At 46.0% G+C, this 17,899-nt stretch overlaps 1 protein-coding gene across 1 annotated transcript in view; it reads right to left on the minus strand.

Moving 5' to 3' along the window:
* Positions 1-16,003: 16,003 nt before the first annotated feature.
* LOC142465632 (olfactory receptor 11A1-like) overlaps positions 16,004-17,899 on the minus strand; it is a 70,282-nt gene continuing 68,386 nt past the window's right edge. Inside the window, exon 5 of the mRNA XM_075569750.1 lies at positions 16,004-16,994. Coding sequence (XP_075425865.1) covers positions 16,050-16,994 — 945 coding nt within the window. The 3' untranslated portion in view covers positions 16,004-16,049. The remainder of the gene's footprint in view (positions 16,995-17,899) is intronic.

Raw genomic sequence — 17,899 nt, forward strand, 5'->3', positions numbered from 1 at the left:
CAGTGAGTAAAGGCTGAAGGAGAGGCTCAGTGAGTAAAGGCTGAAGGAGAGGCTCAGTGAGTAAAGGCTGAAGGAGAGGCTCAATGACTAAGGGCTGAAGGAGAGGCTAAGTGAGTAAAGGCTGAAGGAGAGGCTACTTGAGTAAAGGCTGATGGAGAGGCTCAGTGAATAAGGGCTGAAGGAGAGGCTACTTGAGTAAATGCTGAAGGAGAGGCTCAGTGAGTAAAGGCTGAAGGAGAGGCTCAGTGAGTAACAGCTGAAGGAGAGGCTCAGTGAGTAACGGCTGAAGGAGAGGCTCAGTGAGTAAAGGCTGAAGGAGAGGCTCAGTGAGTAAAGGCTGAAGGAGAGGCTCAGTGAGTAACAGCTGAAGGAGAAGCTCAGTGATTAAAGGCTGAAGGAGAGGCTCAGTGAGTAAAGGCTGAAGGAGAGGCTCATGGAGTAAAGGCTGAAGGTGAGGCTCAGTGAGTAAAGGCTGAAGGAGAGGCTCAGTGAGTACAGGCTGAAGGAGAGGCTCAGTGAGTAAAGGCTGAAGGAGAGGCTCAGTGAGTAAAGGCTGAAGGAGAGGCTCAGTGAGTAAAGGCTGAAGGAGAGGCTCAGTGACTAAGGGCTGAAGGAGAGGCTAAGTGAGTAAAGGCTGAAGGAGAGGCTACTTGAGTAAAGGCTGATGGAGAGGCTCAGTGAATAAGGGCTGAAGGAGAGGCTCAGTGAGTAACGGCTGAAGGAGAGGCTCAGTGAGTAAAGGCTGAAGGAGAGGCTCCGTGAGTAAAGGCAGAAGGAGAGGCTCAGTAAGTAAAGTCTGAAGGAGAGGCTCAGTGAGTAAAGGCTGAAGGAGAGGCTCAGTGAGTAAATGCTGAAGGAGAGGCTCAGTGGGTAAAGGCTGAAGGAGCAGCACAATGAGTAAAGGCTGAAGGAGAGGCTCAGTGTGTAAAGGCTGAAGGAGTGGCTCAGTGAGTAAAGGCTGAAGGCATGGCTCAGTGAGTAAAGGCTGAAGGAGAGGCTCAGTGAGTAAAGACTGAAGGTGAGTAAAGGCTGAAGGAGAGGCTCTGTGAGTAAAGCCTGAAGGAGAGGCTCAGCAAGTAAAGGCTGAAGGAGAGGCTCAGTGAGTAAAGGCTGAAGGAGAGGCTCAGTAAGTAAAGGTTGAAGGAGAGGCTCAGTGAGTAAAGGCTGAAGGAGCGGCTCAGTGAGTAAATGCTGAAGGAGCGGCTCAGTGAGTAAATGCTGAAGGAGAAGCTCAGTGAGTAAAGGCTGAAGGAGCGGCTCAGTGAGTAAAGGTTGAAGGAGGGGCTCAGTGAGTAAAGGCTGAAGGAGAGGCTCAGTGAGTAAAGGCTGAAGGAGTGGCTCAGTGAGTAACGGCTGAAGGAGAGGCTCTGTGAGTAAAGGCTGAAGGAGAGGCTTTGTGAGTAAAGGCTGAAGGAGAGGCTTTGTGAGTAAAGGCTGAAGGAGAGGCTCAGTGAGTAAAGGCTGAAGGAGAGGCTCAGTGAGTAAAGGCTGAAGGAGAGGCTCAGTGAGTAACAGCTGAAGGAGAGGCTCAGTGAGTAAAGGCTGAAGGAGAAGCTCAGTGAGTAAATGCTGAAGGAGAGGCTCAGTGAGTAACGGCTGAAGGAGAGGCTCAGTGAGTAAAGGCTGAAGGAGAGTCTCAGTGACTAAGGGCTGAAGGAGAGGCTAAGTGAGTACTCACTGAAGGAGAGGCTCAGTGAGTAAAGGCTGAAGGAGAGGCTCAGTGAGTAATGGCAGAAGGAGAGGCTCAGTGAGTAAAGGCTGGAGGAGAGGCTCAGTGAGTAAAGGCTGAAGGAGAGGCTCAGTGAGTAAAGGCTGAAGGAGAGGCTCAGTGAGTAAAGGCTGAAGGAAAGGCTCAGTGGGTAAAGGCTGAAAGAGAGGCTCAGTGAGTAAAGGCTGAAGGAGAGGCTCAGTGAGTAAAGGCTGAAGGAGAGGCTCAGTGAGTAACGGCTGAAGGAGAGGCTCAGAGAGTAAAGGCTGAAGGAGAGGCTCAGTGAGTTAAGGCTGAAGTAGAGGCTCAGTGAGTAAAGGCTGAAGGAGAGGCTCAGTGAGTAAAGGCTGAAGGAGAGGCTCAGTGAGTAAATGCTGAAGCAGAGGCTCAGTGAGTAAAGGCTGAAGGAGAGGCTCAGTGAGTAAAGGCTGAAGGAGCGGCTCAGTGAGTAAAGGCTGAAAGAGAGGCTCAGTGAGTAAAGGCTGAAGGAGAGGCTCAGTGGGTAAAGGCTGAAGGAGCGGCACAGTGAGTAAAGGCTGAAGGAGAGGCTCAGTGAGTAAAGGTTGAAGGAGAGGCTCAGTGACTAAGGTCTGAAGGAGAGGCTAAGTGAGTAAAGGCTGAAGGAGAGGCTTAGTGAGTAAAGGCTGATGGAGAGGCTCAGTGAATAAGGGCTGAAGGAGAGGCTACTTGAGTAAAGGCTGAAGGAGAGGCTCAGTGAGTAAAGGCTGAAGGAGAGGCTCAGTGAGTAAAGGCTGAAGGAGAGGCTCAGTAAGTAAAGGCTGAAGGAGAGGCTCAGTGAGTAACAGCTGAAGGAGAGGCTCAGTGAGTAATGGCTGAAGGAGAGGCTCAGTGAGTAAAGGCTGAAGGAGAGGCTCAGTGAGTAAAGGCTGAAGGAGAGGCTCAGTGAGTAAAGGCTGAAGGAGAGGCTCAATGACTAAGGGCTGAAGGAGAGGCTAAGTGAGTAAAGGCTGAAGGAGAGGCTACTTGAGTAAAGGCTGATGGAGAGGCTCAGTGAATAAGGGCTGAAGGAGAGGCTACTTGAGTAAATGCTGAAGGAGAGGCTCAGTGAGTAAAGGCTGAAGGAGAGGCTCAGTGAGTAACAGCTGAAGGAGAGGCTCAGTGAGTAACGGCTGAAGGAGAGGCTCAGTGAGTAAAGGCTGAAGGAGAGGCTCAGTGAGTAAAGGCTGAAGGAGAGGCTCAGTGAGTAACAGCTGAAGGAGAAGCTCAGTGATTAAAGGCTGAAGGAGAGGCTCAGTGAGTAAAGGCTGAAGGAGAGGCTCATGGAGTAAAGGCTGAAGGTGAGGCTCAGTGAGTAAAGGCTGAAGGAGAGGCTCAGTGAGTACAGGCTGAAGGAGAGGCTCAGTGAGTAAAGGCTGAAGGAGAGGCCACAAAAACAAACATGGGAAGAGGGAGGGGCGTAAGAATACATTCTCTCCTGAGCAAGAATCAAAAATTAGGTTTTGTTCCTGTTTGGCGTGGACATCGGCACAGGGAACCATGCAGTGATTTGGATTTAGGACGTTTCGGGGGAGAAGCCAAAACTGCCACTTTGTTCCCTGATGAGTTTTATCATGTAGCTGATGAACCATTTTAGAAACCCTTCTTTTCTCAAACTCTAAATTATTTAGCATCTTTCTGGAAAAATGGTCTCCAGAAATTAACACATTTACTTTAATTACCACTAATTAATAACGTGGCATCACTACCTGTCTCTTACCTGGAAGGAACGATCAGAACCAGATAAAAACCCAAGAAAATTGCCACGAAATGACTCATCACGCTCTTTTTCTGCCCTTCCTCCCAGGTAAATCCTGTAGTAAACAACTTGCGGGAAGTTAGCCAGGGCTGTTCCCACAATAAAAGTGCTATTTAAAGCTCACACATTTTATAGAATGATAAATGAAATGACATCATGTACAGTATGTTATAGGACGGAAGGCAGTCACAAACTTATTTCACCAGTAGAAATGCAAAAATCAAGATACAAGCAAAAAATGTAGGAGGACAGTTTGATAATCAAAAAGAAATCAACAGTCTCATAACAAATACAAAATGAAAAAAATACAATAGTTTAAACTGCACCAAGAGACTCATTACTCTCTTTATTAAAACAGCAGAAATCCTAGTTCCTGAGACATTACATTATGAAATTCCTTTAGAATACTGTTTGTCTCAGAAATGTCTGGGGTCAGCCTCACTCTGACAGCCAATAGAAAGCTGTGACAGTATCCTGAAACCAGGGTCACGTGTAATGTGTGAATAGCTCCCGTTAGCTTTAACTCAGCCCTCTTTCCAAAGCACACCAAGTCCTGCTATGTTTTCTTCACTTTATTGGAAAGGTGTCAATATATACAGGCACTTGTGGATGTTATGTAGGGATGGGAGAGTGCTTCTTTATAGGTGCTTTGTAGTTAAGGGCAGGTAAAAAGGAGATGGCCTTGCCAAGAGGAGTGTATGATAGAAGGGTACTCACTCAGCCAGAGTCAGGAATGAAAAGAAAGTGTGGGGGAATCTGGGTAACAGAATAGTCTAGGGACAGACTAACTGTCAGCAAGACAGGGGGGAGGGCAGAATAGCCCATTCTGAGAAAGATCTCAGAGGTTACTATAGCAACCCACTGACTACATGCACAGAGGCAGGGATGGCAACATTGTATATATCACACAGGCACAGTGTGTGTGTTCACAGCCAATATACATGCAGCTAAAATTAGGAACTGACAAGCAGAAGCTGCAAGGGGGGGTCAAACAGAAATATGATTCTTATTCCAGGACAGACATCATCATTAGATGACACTGCAGCTTCCAGATTGGTGACTCCACCTTGGTTTTTCCTCACAAGTATTGGCAAAAGTAAGAATTAAATTTAATTTGGGGCAGATTGCTGCTGTTAGGATACACAGTGCTGTACATATCATTCTTTGGGTATAATGAGCCCCTGTCTTGTAGAGCTTGGTACCTAAAATGAAGTGAAATTAATTGACACGATGAGCCGATATCGGGATTAAAAATTGGTTCACCCATTTGAAAAGTCGTAGGCACCACCAGTAACCTACCACAAAGCCTAAAGCCACACGCATCCGATAAAGTGACCCTCAGGGACGCACACGCACACTCCTCCGATAAAGTGACCCACAGGGATGCATGCACATGCCTCTGGTAATGTCACCTTCAGGGACGCATGCACACGCCTCTGATAAAGTGACCCTCAGGGACGCAAGCACACACCTCCGATAAAGTGACCTTCAGGGACGCATGCACACACCTCTGGTAATGTGACCTTCAGGGACGCACGCACATACCTCCAATAAAGTGACCTTCAGGGACACATGCACACACCTCCGATAAAGTGACCCTGTCATGGGAGAGGGGGTTTGGCCCGGTATTAAAGGGGTTACACCCCATTTGGCCACCCCCTGCTCTCACTTGGGAAGCAAGGGGTTATAGACCCTTACAACCTGGTCAGGAACTACAACTCTGCCTTGTCCTCCTCTCTGGATCTACATGCCCCGCTTTCTCTCTGCCGCACTCGCCCTTCTAACCCTAGACCCTGGCTAAATTCCCACACGTGCATGCTGCGTTCCTCCACTCATTCCTCTGAACGCCTCTGGAGGAAATCTCATACTCTCGCAGACTTTCTTCACTACAAATTTATGCTATCCTGTTTCAACTCTACCCTCTCGCAAGCTAAACAAGCCTACTTTTCTTCACTAATCAACACGCACAAGTCTAACCCACGCCGACTCTTCTCTGTCTTTGACTCTACTCAAACCACCCTCAGCCGCCTCTTCTTCCTCCATCTCCGCTCAGGACTTTGCTGACTATTTTAAGGAAAAGGTGGAATCCATACGGCAGAACATCCCCTCTGTTTCTTCCTCCTATCCTACACTTCTTCCTAACTCTCCTCATGCCTTCCTTGACTCTTTTTCCACTGTCTCAGAGGAGGATGTGTCACTGTTGATCGCCTCTTCTCCCTCTACCACTTGCCCTCTTGACCCCATTCCCTCCCATCTCCTAAAACCTCTTGCTCCTACTATAATCCCTACGCTCACACACATTTTTAACTCCTCCCTCTGCTCTGGAACCTTTCCATCCTCCTTCAAACATGCAACAGTCATACCATTACTCAAAAACACCAAGCTTGACCCTACCTGTCTTTTTAACTATCGACCTGTCTCCCTTCTGCCTTTTGCCTCTAAACTCCTTGAACGACTTGTATTCTTTCGCTTGCTCCATTTTCTCAACACCTATTCTCTCCTAGACCCTCTACATCTGGCTTCCGCACTGCTCACTATACGGAAACAGCCCTGACTAAAATAACTGACGACCTCCATGCTGCCAAAGACAGAGGTCATTACACTCTGCTCATATTACTCGACCTCTCTGCAGCATTTGACACCGTGGACCACCCTCTCTTCTCATTCACATTCTCCATACTCTTGGTATTCGGAACAAAGCTCTATCCTGGATCTCATCCTACCTCTCCCATCGTACTTTCAGTGTCTCTTCTGCTAACACCTCCTCCTCCTCTATCGATCTCTCTGTGGGGGTACCTCAGGGCTCTGTCCTGGGACCTCTTCTCTTTTCTCTGTACACACTCTTTCTAGGTGACCTAATAACATCTTTTGGGTTTAATTATCACCTCTATGCTGACGACACACAAATATACTTTTCAACACCTGACCTTACAACTGCTGTGCAAACCAAAGTTTCTGAATGTCTCTCTGCTATATCATCCTGGATGGCCCTCCGTCGCCTTAAACTCAACATGGCTAAAACATAGCTCCTCATACTTCCTCCCAAACCTGGCCCTACTACCTCCTTCCACTTTACTGTTGGAACTACCATCATTCACCCAGTAGCCCAAGCACGCTGCCTAGGGGTCACACTCGACTCCTCTCTCACATTCGCCCCTCACATTCAAAACATTTCTATAACCTGTGACTTTTTCCTCCGCAATATAACTAAGATACGCCCTTTCCTCTGTTGCTCGACTGCTAAAACTCTGACTCAGGCCCTCATTCTCTCCCGTCTTGATTACTGTAACCTCCTGCTATCCGGCCTTCCTGCCTCTCACCTGTCTCCCCTACAATCTATCCTAAACGCTGCTGCCAGAATCACTCTACTCTTTCCTAGATCTGTCTCAGCATCTCCCCTCATGAAATCCCTCTCCTGGCTTCCGATCAAATCCTGCATCTCACACTCCATTCTTCTCCTCACTTTTAAAGCTTTACACTCTTCTGCCCCTCCTTACATCTCTGCCCTAATTTCTCGTTATGCACCATCGAGACTCTTGTGTTCTGCTCAAGGATGTCTTCTTTTTACCCCCCTTTGTATCTAAAGCCCTCTCCCACCTTAAACCTTTTTCACTGACTGCCCCACACCTCTGGAATGCCCTTCCCCTCAGTACCCGACTTGCACCCTCTCTGTCCACCTTTAAGACCCACCTTAAGACACACTTGTTTAAAGAATCATATGAATAGCACTGTGGATATTCTGAACACATGATACATAAGCTTGGCCCCCTGCAGACGCACTTACCAGAACTCCCTCCTACTGTCTCTGTACGTTCTCCCTACCTACCAATTAGACTGTAAGCTCCTCGGGGCAGGGACTCCTCTTCCTTAATGTTACTTTTATGTCTAAAGCACTTATTCCCATGATCTGTTATTTATATTATCTGTTATTTATTTGATTACCACATGTATTACTACTGTGAAGCGCTATGTACATTAATGGCGCTATATAAATGAAGACATACAATACAATACAACTGGACTGTGGTCCAGTAATGTGTTTTTACCCTGCTTCGGTACCCAAATGTGTATTCCCCTTTAAATATGTATTGTTCCCATTCCAGTGTTTGCACCAACACATACACTGGGATTGATGCGGGAGGGAAAGGGTTAATGTTAATTCAGTGTTTATAACCCTTTTTTCCATTTTCCCGCCTTTTCAGGCTCATTTTGCAGCTCTCCATAGGTCGCCATTGCAGCCCAATGCAACCTTATGGAGATTCCAGCGATTTGGGCAGAAGACCTGCAGGTGGCGCCCGAGAGGAGGAGCGGCGGTTCCCCATTGTAAGTCAATGGAGCCATTCATTTCAATGGAGATTCCTCGACGACGACCTCCAGGAATGGGTTGGCAGCCATCCAAACCGCAGACCGCAAGAGCAAATACAATATCTGAAAGAGAGCTGTGATCACACTGAGTTCAAGTTCAAATACAATTGGCGTGGGAAACTTAGGTTCTAGGGCACCCAGAAATAAAATTCTTTTTGCCCCTAGACCCTAGGCACCCCCACACTCGACCACCACCGGGTCCGGGAATGAGGGACCCCCGTAAAGTGTCGCGCCATAGACTATAATGGCGGAGCGGAGGTCCCATTGAGTCCTATGGCGGCGCCGGCCCATGCATTGTCTATGGTGGCGCCGGCCATATTGATTCCAATGGGGGAAAAGCCGCGTGGCGTTAAAACGGCTAAGTCCGAAAGTGTAAAATGTGTAAGCCCAGATCTCCGGTTCTGTGATGACCAGAGGGCTGGGATTTGGGTCGCATGTAGTCACTGTTCCGGCATGACTGAATGGCCATTTCCTCATGCTGGAGGACCTTTACAATAGTGGCCAAGTTTCAGCCATCCATGACCCCCAGAACCGGAGATACAAAAAAACAAGTTAAAATCCCCTATTAACTTTAATGCAGGATTCCCCGCCATAGCTAAAATAAATCTCTGCTTTTCACTCTCCCATTGAAATCAACGGGCTCCGCCGCTATAGGCTTTCAATGGAGCAACTCCGCCGCTGAAGTCAATGGGCTCCGCCGCTATAGTCTTTCAATGGAGCAACTCCGCCATTGAAGTCTATGGGCTCTGCCGCTATAGTCTTTCAATGGAGCAACTCCGCCATTGAAGTCTATAGGAAAACCACAATTCTTTACATTTGCCCATACTCCGTCTGGTTGATCGGAGAGGGCTGGAAATGGCCATTCAGTCATGCCGGAACAGTGACTACATGCGACCCAAATCCCAGCCCTCTGGTCATCACAGAACCGGAGATCTGGGCTTACACATTTTACACTTTCGGACTTAGCCGTTTTAACGCCACGCGGCTTTTCCCCCATTGGAATCAATATGGCCGGCGCCACCATAGACAATGCATGGGCCGGCGCCGGCCATATTGATTCCAATGGGGGAAAAGCCGCGTGGCGTTAAAACGGCTAAGTCCGAAAGTGTAAAATGTGTAAGCCCATATCTCCGGTTCTGTGATGACCAGAGGGCTGGGATTTGGGTCGCATGTAGTCACTGTTCCGGCATGACTGAATGGCCATTTCCAGCCCTCTCCGATCAACCAGACGGAGTATGGGCAAATGTAAAGAATTGTGGTTTTCCTATAGACTTCAATGGCGGAGTTGCTCCATTGAAAGACTATAGCGGCAGAGCCCATAGACTTCAATGGCGGAGTTGCTCCATTGAAAGACTATAGCGGCGGAGCCCATTGACTTCAGCGGCGGAGTTGCTCCATTGAAAGCCTATAGCGGCGGAGCCAGTTGATTTCAATGGGAGAGTGAAAAGCAGAGATTTATTTTAGCTATGGCGGGGAATCCTGCATTAAAGTTAATAGGGGATTTTAACTTGTTTTTTTTGTATCTCCGGTTCTGGGGGTCATGGATGGCTGAAACTTGGCCACTATTGTAAAGGTCCTCCAGCATGAGGACCTGGCAAATTTCAGCCCACTCAGACCCACAGAACGGATTATTTTAATATGACAAGAAATTAAAGAATGAATTGTATTTTGGGTCTGGTATAAAAACTCAGAGCCCATATGGTATGCTAATGCTCAGGGAGGGAGACAAGTGGTCTACAATAAGCCCCTGATCAAAGACTCCCCCACCCTGCTTGTGTATGCGAGCACAAAAGAAAGCAGGACGTGGGTACTTGATGATAAGCGTTATAATTCACACCTTGGGACAAAGGCTTTCCTGTCCAAACCAGACTTTAAAACGCCTGTCTTGTGGGAGGGGGGCTAAGGAAATAAGCCCCTGATTAGAATAATACCCACCCAGTGGGCAGGTATTACGGTGCCCCTCAGGTGAGGTGGCAAGGAGAGATTGGGTGCAGGTAATTGTTCTCCAATGACCTGCACTCAATGATAAGGTATAGGACTGGAATTACATATTAACCAGTGTCAGTCCTATGCTCATGGTCTTTCGTGTCTTCAACTTTACCAACTACTTGATGCCTGATTGCTGTATGAATTGCTAATCCTGTTCCTGATTACTTCAACATCCCAATCCCTAAGTAAGTGTCTATATTTTGCCTGTTATTTGTATATCTTGTGTGTTCACCTTCTTTAAGGAATAAACTATATTTATTATATCTAAGTCGTGTTCAATTCAACCCAGATATTTTGGTGTGTATTATTATAACCTATCACTAGCTACCGTGACAGACCCTCAGGGACGCACGCATGCACGCACACGCCTCCGATAAAGTGACCCTCAGGGACGCATGCACACACCTCCGATAAAGTGACCCTCAGGGACGCATGCACACGCCTCCGATAAAGTGACCCTAAGGGGCGCATGCACATGCCTCTGGTAATGTGACCTTCAGGGACACATGCACACACCTCCGATTAAGTGACCGTCAGGGACGCATGCACACACCTCCAATAAAGTGACCATCAGGGACGCATGCACACACATCCGATAAAGTGACCTACAGGGGTGCATGCACACGCCTCCGATAAAGTGACTTACAGGGACACATGCACACGCCTCCGATAAAGTGACCCTAAGGAGCGCATGCACACACCTCTGATAAAGTGACCTTCAGGGACACATGCACACACCTCTGATAAAGTGACCTACAGGGACACATGCACACACCTCCGATAAAGTGACTGTCAGGGACACATGCACACGCCTCCGATAAAGTGACCTACAAGGACACATGCACACACCTCTGATAAAGTGACCTTCAGGGACGCATGCACACGCCTCCGATTAAGTGACCGTCGGGACGCATGCACACACCTCCAATAAAGTGACATTCAGAGATGCACGCACACGCCTCAGATAAAGCGACCTTCAGGGGCGCATGCACACACCTCCAATTAAAGTGACTATTAGGTGGCAGACTTATAAATCCATCACTGGGTGTAAGGCTGGGAAGAGAGGTGGGGGAGTTAGAGGAAGGAAGAATGAGATAGAGAGGGGGAAGAGTAATAGTGATAGAGAGGGAGGGATAGAAAGAGGGTAAGGGGGAGAGGGACAGAAGGGAAGGGTGTGAGAGTGGGAGGAAGAGTGAAAAGGAATGAGAGACAGAGGGGGGAGGGAGAGGATGAGGGGAGGGTGGAGGGAGGAGGGTTATAAGAGGGAGGGGGGACAGGTGGAGGAGGGAGGAGGGAGGAAGAGTGTGAAAAAGAGGGGGAAGAGTAAGAGAGTAATAGATTTAGGCAAATTAATCATGGGATGAAAGCCTTATGCCAAACAGTGTAGGATGTAAGATCAGGTTTGCTCTTGATTAAAACTCCGTCTGCGTAGTGAAACGTGCGTCGGGCTAACATAGGTTTCTGATAGGGACGGGGAGGGTTTAGTGACGCGCTGGTCAGGTGTAGCTGCGTCATTGAGAGTGCACATTCCTTTGTCTCGGCACAGCACCGGCTCCCAGCTGCTTGTAGTAGGCAATCTCGTTTCTCCAGCCAGCGTATGTCTCTGAATACCTTCGGATGCACATACAGCAGCAGCCTAAAATTACATCCTACATCCCTGGCATAGGGCTCTCATCTCATGATTCATTTGCCTACAGCTAAACGATAACTAATACTATGATCAAGGAGAAGGAGCGGCTCAGTGAGTAACGACGCTGACTCTGTAAACGATGACACAGAGTGTGAATCAGGGGAACCTGGTTCAATTCCCAGTGTCAGCTCCTTGTGACGTTGTGGCAAGTCACCTTACCTCCCTGTGCCTCAGGCACCAAAAACATAGATTGTAAGCTCTGCGGGGCAGGGACTGTGCCTGTAACATTCCTATGTGCTGCGTACCGCGCGCTGTACTGTAATTGTGACGCGCTGAGTCCCATTGGGAGGAAAAGCGTGATATGAAATAAAGTTATTATCATCTACATTCAGATCTTGTGATCAGCAGGAGAAACTTCACATGATATCTCGCTATATGCAGCATTGTTTTCCTAACCCACCCCCTTACCCACATTACTCACAGCACCGATTCCTTAATACTAGCCCCAGGCATCGGATATTATTGCTTTTAGGTAACTTCCAGTTTCTTAGCAATTTATTAAACTACATTTTTAGGTCTATAATCATTAATCTATTTATACCTCTGCAATTCATTTATGTAAAGACATTATAGTTCTGTTATTCTCTCTCTCCCTCTCTCTCTCTCTCTCTCTCTTCTCTCTCTCTCTCCCCTCCCTCCCTCCCCTCCCTCCCCTTTCTCTCTCTCTCTCTCTCTCTCTCTCTCTCTCTCTCTCTCTCTCTCTCTCTCTCTCTCTCTCTCTCTCTCTCTCTCTCTCTCTCTCTCTCTCTCTCTCTCACTCACTCACTCTCACTCACTCTCTCTCACTCTCTCTCTCTCTCTCTCTCTCTCTCTCTCTCTCTCTCTCTCTCTCTCTCTCCCTCCCCCTTTCTCTCTCTCTCTCTCTCTCTCTCTCTCTCTCTCTCTCTCTCTCTCTCTCTCTCTCTCTCTCTCTCTCTCTCTCTCTCTCTCTCTCTGTCTCTCTCTTTCCCTCTCTCTCTCCCTCTCTCTCTCCCCTTCATACATGAAGCAGTGTTCTGGAATAGAGTAGGGTTTTACTTGAGGTATACACTGTCGGTGTACATGATAAACAATGTCTCTCTCTCTCTCTCTCAGTCCTAGCACACGGGGTTACCGTGACGCGCTCGCCAAGGCTTTAGCAAAGAATGTAACTAAATGACTAAATGACATACTTTTGAGAGAAAAAACAGATAGTATTTAACTATATAAGTTATTTTTGCATATCATTAGCTTAGTGAGTAAGGCGTTAGCTCAGGAAAAATAATGCAACGCTGTCTGATAGTGATGAATCAATGCGTGGATAAAACTCCTGATAGGTGTTAACTCACACTTTCCCGTAGTAAAATCAGATGAGTTGTGGAGAGAATGACGCTCAATATCAGTGTGTACTGTACACAAAATCATCATAGAGTTGAAAAGATAATTGAAGATAGGAACACTATGATTTATCCATAAGATCATATAGGTAATATAAATTTAAGGGGGGGGGCAAAATAAAGACCTAGCGGTCAGTCAGCCCGACTACCGCAGATGTGGTCAGAATGCACACCCCTCTTAAAATATAAACATCCCCAATATAGGGTCAAAGGTAGTAATATAAGGGCTATTGCTCATTACCTGCCCTTGGGGGTATATAGAAGTCCAGAAAACCAATGATGGATAGTAGTTCCACTGCGTGCAATCCTGATGTGTAGAAGCAACAATTGAAGAGTAGAGCAAAGGAGCACTACTACCGGAAGAAATCCCGATGGAACAAATATCACGGGCAAACTCCAAGAATAAAACTGAGGATGTGTAATGCATAAGCTCACAAGGAGATGAACATGACCAACGCACCAACGCGTTTCATCCCGTGGGACTTTATCAAGGTGTAATGTAAAAAACATACCTTCTCCTAGATATAGCTACAATTTCGTGTCAAAAGTCCGCAGGGCCACAGCGCGCATGCGCACCAGTGACGCGTCGCACCACTGTGACACCGCATCATGTCCAACCACTCACCTCGGCACATGAGGTGACGTCACTAGTGTGCGCACACATCCATCCTGGAATGCAAGCCCGTGATGCTCCTACCGGGCTAGAGGTGGAAAAAATATTAAAACGAAATAAACTTTATTGAAAAACTTTAACTAACAAAACTGACAATATAAACATAAAAACTGATCTGAAAAAACAAAAAATAAATATATAAAAGAGAAAAACCCTAATGATAAATAAAATACATTAGATGCAAAGAAGACATGTTAACAATCACAAACACAAACTGGCTATAACATAATAAATACACATATAGATATCACCAATTAAATTTAAATGATATCAATTTTAAAGAAAGTGGGAGAGGTCCCAATCAATATTCATATCGTGAGGCACCCTGGTCCTTAATGATAAGACCAGGGTGCCTCACTGTATGAATATTGATTGGGACCTCTCCCACTTTCTTTAAAATTGATATACTCTTTGGTTACCCTGATCAATTAATTACTTATTGAATTTATCTTGTTTAATACATATTAATGTTGATATTTTTGTGTTATTCTTATTACTAATACATTCTGTGTTTTTCAATCCAATTAACAGTTCTTATCAACATTTTCTGTATATGGAACTCATATAGTGGTATATACATTTTGGATGTTATCTTGTCTATTTATTATAGTATATATTTATACATATACATAAAGATTAAGATGATTGTATGTATTTATTTTTATGTATCCACTGTTTTTCATAGAGATGAACTATGCCAATTAACAATCACACACACCGAACCGGATTCCTTTTTCATATATTTATTATACATTTATTTATCATTTTAATTTAATTGGTGATATCTACATGTGTATTTATTATGTTATAGCCAGTAAAATCCGCACGTGTGCCTCTCTGGGCACCCCCCTAGGTGTTGATGTGGAGGAGTGCTTGATGGTGGTGTCAGTGGTGACGATGGTGTTAGTCCTCCAGGGTTCAGACGGACATAGGAGATGAGATATACACAGAGGAGACAGACTTAGTGTAGGGAGTAAGGCTGTATTTAAAAGTCAAAAATCAAAAGGCAAATGACACCAGCCGATGGGTCCCTCACTTCCGCATTCCCCCCTCACAGTGTCGCATGCTTCATGGAGACGTCTCAGAATGACGTCACTGGCCGGTTCCGGCTGGGCTTGGCTAGGAGAGCAACTCTACGCGTTTCGCAAAAGGCTGTTTGCTTCGTCATATATTTTCTTTTTTGATTCACATATTCCACGGTTCTTGAGCTCCCCGCATCTTTTCTACAAACAAGCTTTCACAAGAATCCCCCATGTGGGTTCGACGTGGGTTGAGAGCAGAAAAGGAACTGGTTCATAGTATCAACAACTTTTTACATATTTTTCACTATTGTGCACTTTTATTGTCTTCATAGATTGTATCACATTTTCACTTGATTATATATTCATTTTGTATTCACACAAGAGCGCCGGGTGATTGCACTTTTTCTATCAGGAAAAATAATGTCTGTTCCTGTCTTAGGTAATATCGTGTTATTTCCCCTGATTTAAAGGAGAATCCCAAGCCGGTTAATTTTCTTTCATTTTTTTAATACAAGTTTGAAGCAGGGGGGGGGGGGGGTCTCCGGAGCTGAACCCCATTAATTTCAGTTCTGGGGCCCCCCTGCTTCCAGACATACCTCCCGAAGGGGGTGCCGGTATCTCTCTGCAGTTTAAAGATCCCGGTCATATGGACCAATCGGAAACTGCACCGGGTGACGTCACAGCTTCCTATTGGTCCGCACGGCCGAGGAGCTTTGAATAGCAGACATTATGTGAGCCCTGGAGTGGCTACTGGCACCTAATATGGAGGTAAGTACCAGTCGCGGTCCCCGGAGCTGAAATTAATGGGGTTCCGGAGACCCCCTGCTTTGATCTTGAAATCTAAAAATGAAGATATAAAAAAAACGGCTTGGATCGCCTCTTTAACAGAGCTTAGTGCAGCCCCCCTAAAGTGACATTGGTGGTCCTCCAAAAACCTTAACTGATGATATTTGTTTCTGATACAATTCTTTGCAATCCGCATGGAAACAGTTCTGTGCCACCCCATGGAAACAGCAGGCGTTCTGTGCCACCCCGTGGAAACAGCAGGCGTTCTGTGCCACCCCGTGGAAACAGCAGGCGTTCTGTGTGTATTATACACTACTGCTGAGAATATCAATCACATTAATGTAGGGAAGAAAGAAGAGGCGTAATCTGCTTTAAAAGCCATACCATGAAACTCACTTTCAGAAGAAGTCATATTGGGGGTAACTGCACATTTACTAATAATACATGACATGGCAGAACTCCGACTTTTCATTTGGGGTTTGGAGGACATCAGCATGTACATCTAAATTCAAGATCTCCCCATCACATCATCCACCCATAATACATCATCCATGCAAAGGAAAAGGAGGGTTCTTATCGGAGGACCATGTCCTGGAAATCAGAGTCATGTTTCTCTATCAAAGTAACAAGACAAGAAATACATATAACCAGCTGTAGGTTTAATGACTGAACATGTGCATACACTTTTTATATTGAGTTCAACATTTAAACATAATTTTCTCTCTTTACAAACATATAAGTCCCCAAAGAGGCTTTCATTTCCAGATTCCTCAAGCTATATATGAAGGGATTAAACAGCGGAGTCACAACTGTATACAATAAGCATAGGGCCATGTTCAATTTCATCGACCGGCCCTTGAATGGAATGATGTAAATAGTGATGAGTGTCCCAAAATACGTACAAACAGATGCAAGATGGGAACTGCAGGTGGAGAAGGCTTTCTGCTGCCCAGTGCTGGAGGGTATTCTCAGGATGGCGAGGAAGATACACACGTAACTTGCAATGATGATTACAAATGGTAGGAGACCTAGAGATAACGCTATCACAAAGGTTTCCATTTGAACTGGAAAGGTGTTAGAAGAAGATAGTTGTAAGATGGGAGCAATATCACAAAATATATGGTCAATGATATTAGTACCACAAAACTGCAAATGATATATTGTAATATATATTATCAGCATTAGTATAAAGCCAACCAACCAAGTCCAGGTGACCAGGTGAATTTGAAGTCTCCAGGTCATAACTAAGTTATAATGTAATGGTTTACAGATAGCCAGGTACCGGTCATAAGACATTACTGTAAGAAGGAGGCAATCCACACTTCCCAAAGCACTATATAAGTATAATTGTGTGACACACGCATAAACAGACATGGTACCACCCTCCTTTAACACAACATAAAGCATGTTAGGGATAATATTTGTGGTGAAAAATATTTCACACAGGGAAAGATTACTGAGAAAGAAGTACATAGGAGAATGGAGCCGCGGACTGGCCAATACTAAAGCAATAATCAGGACATTTCCGGTCAGTGTCACAATGTAAATGACAAGGAAGAGCAAGAAGAGCAAGATCCTGAGGTTGTGGAGATTCCCAAATCCGAGAAGCAAAAACTCTGCTACCGTTGTCCGATTCTCTTCACAATTTGCCTGTTAAGAGAACAAAACCGGACAGTCAATAATAGTTCTGATCATCGTATTTGTCAAGAGAAATAAAACCTTCTTTCACATGCAGAAGTTAAGGTCCAGCTATGGGGCACCTCCTAATGTAATGGTCAGTGTGTTGATAATAATGTTCTTCAGCCTAGATTCTCAGAGCTGCGTTACGTGAGATAACACGACGTTGGCCGGGTAAGGCAATGCGGTAACCACAATGGATGTTTGGGATCATTATATGCGAAGGAGCAGTACCGTCACAACGCACGGGCACGCTGGGCAGCTGCCCGGGGGCCCCACGAGCAGAGGGGCCCCACGCTAATCTATGCACAGACTAGAATTTAACACTAATTTTCCGATCACCCGCCTCAACATTCAAATCTCCCGCTAACTCGGTAGAAGGAGAAAAATTACGACTTGCAGCGGAGAGAAATGTCGCCGTTTTTATTGCTTGCAATGTTATGGAAGCAGAATATTGTAACAGATTCGCGGGAGGCAATTAACGGCGGGGGACAACAATTGCTGACAGTGTGCATTTCCATTATTGGAAGCAGAGTGGTGGTTGTGTAGGCAGGGCACAGTGCACTGCTTTGCCCGGGGGCCTATAATGCTGATAAGACGGCCCTGTGAAGGAGGCGTTCCCCTAATAACACCTATTCCCATATGGGCAGACGGAGGGTATACTGAGGGCATACAGAGGGTATACAGAAGCCAACAAAGGGCATACTGAGAGCATACAGATGGTATACTAAGGGCATACTGAGGGTATACTGAGGCCAACAAAGGGCATACTGAGGGTGTACTGAGGGCATACTGTGGGTATACTGAATGTATACTGAGGGTATATAGATGCCAACAAAGGGTATCCTGATGGCATACTCAGGGTATACTCAGGACAT

The sequence above is a fragment of the Ascaphus truei genome, chromosome 14 (assembly GCF_040206685.1).
Source record: "Ascaphus truei isolate aAscTru1 chromosome 14, aAscTru1.hap1, whole genome shotgun sequence".
Taxonomy (NCBI): Eukaryota; Metazoa; Chordata; class Amphibia; order Anura; family Ascaphidae; genus Ascaphus; species Ascaphus truei.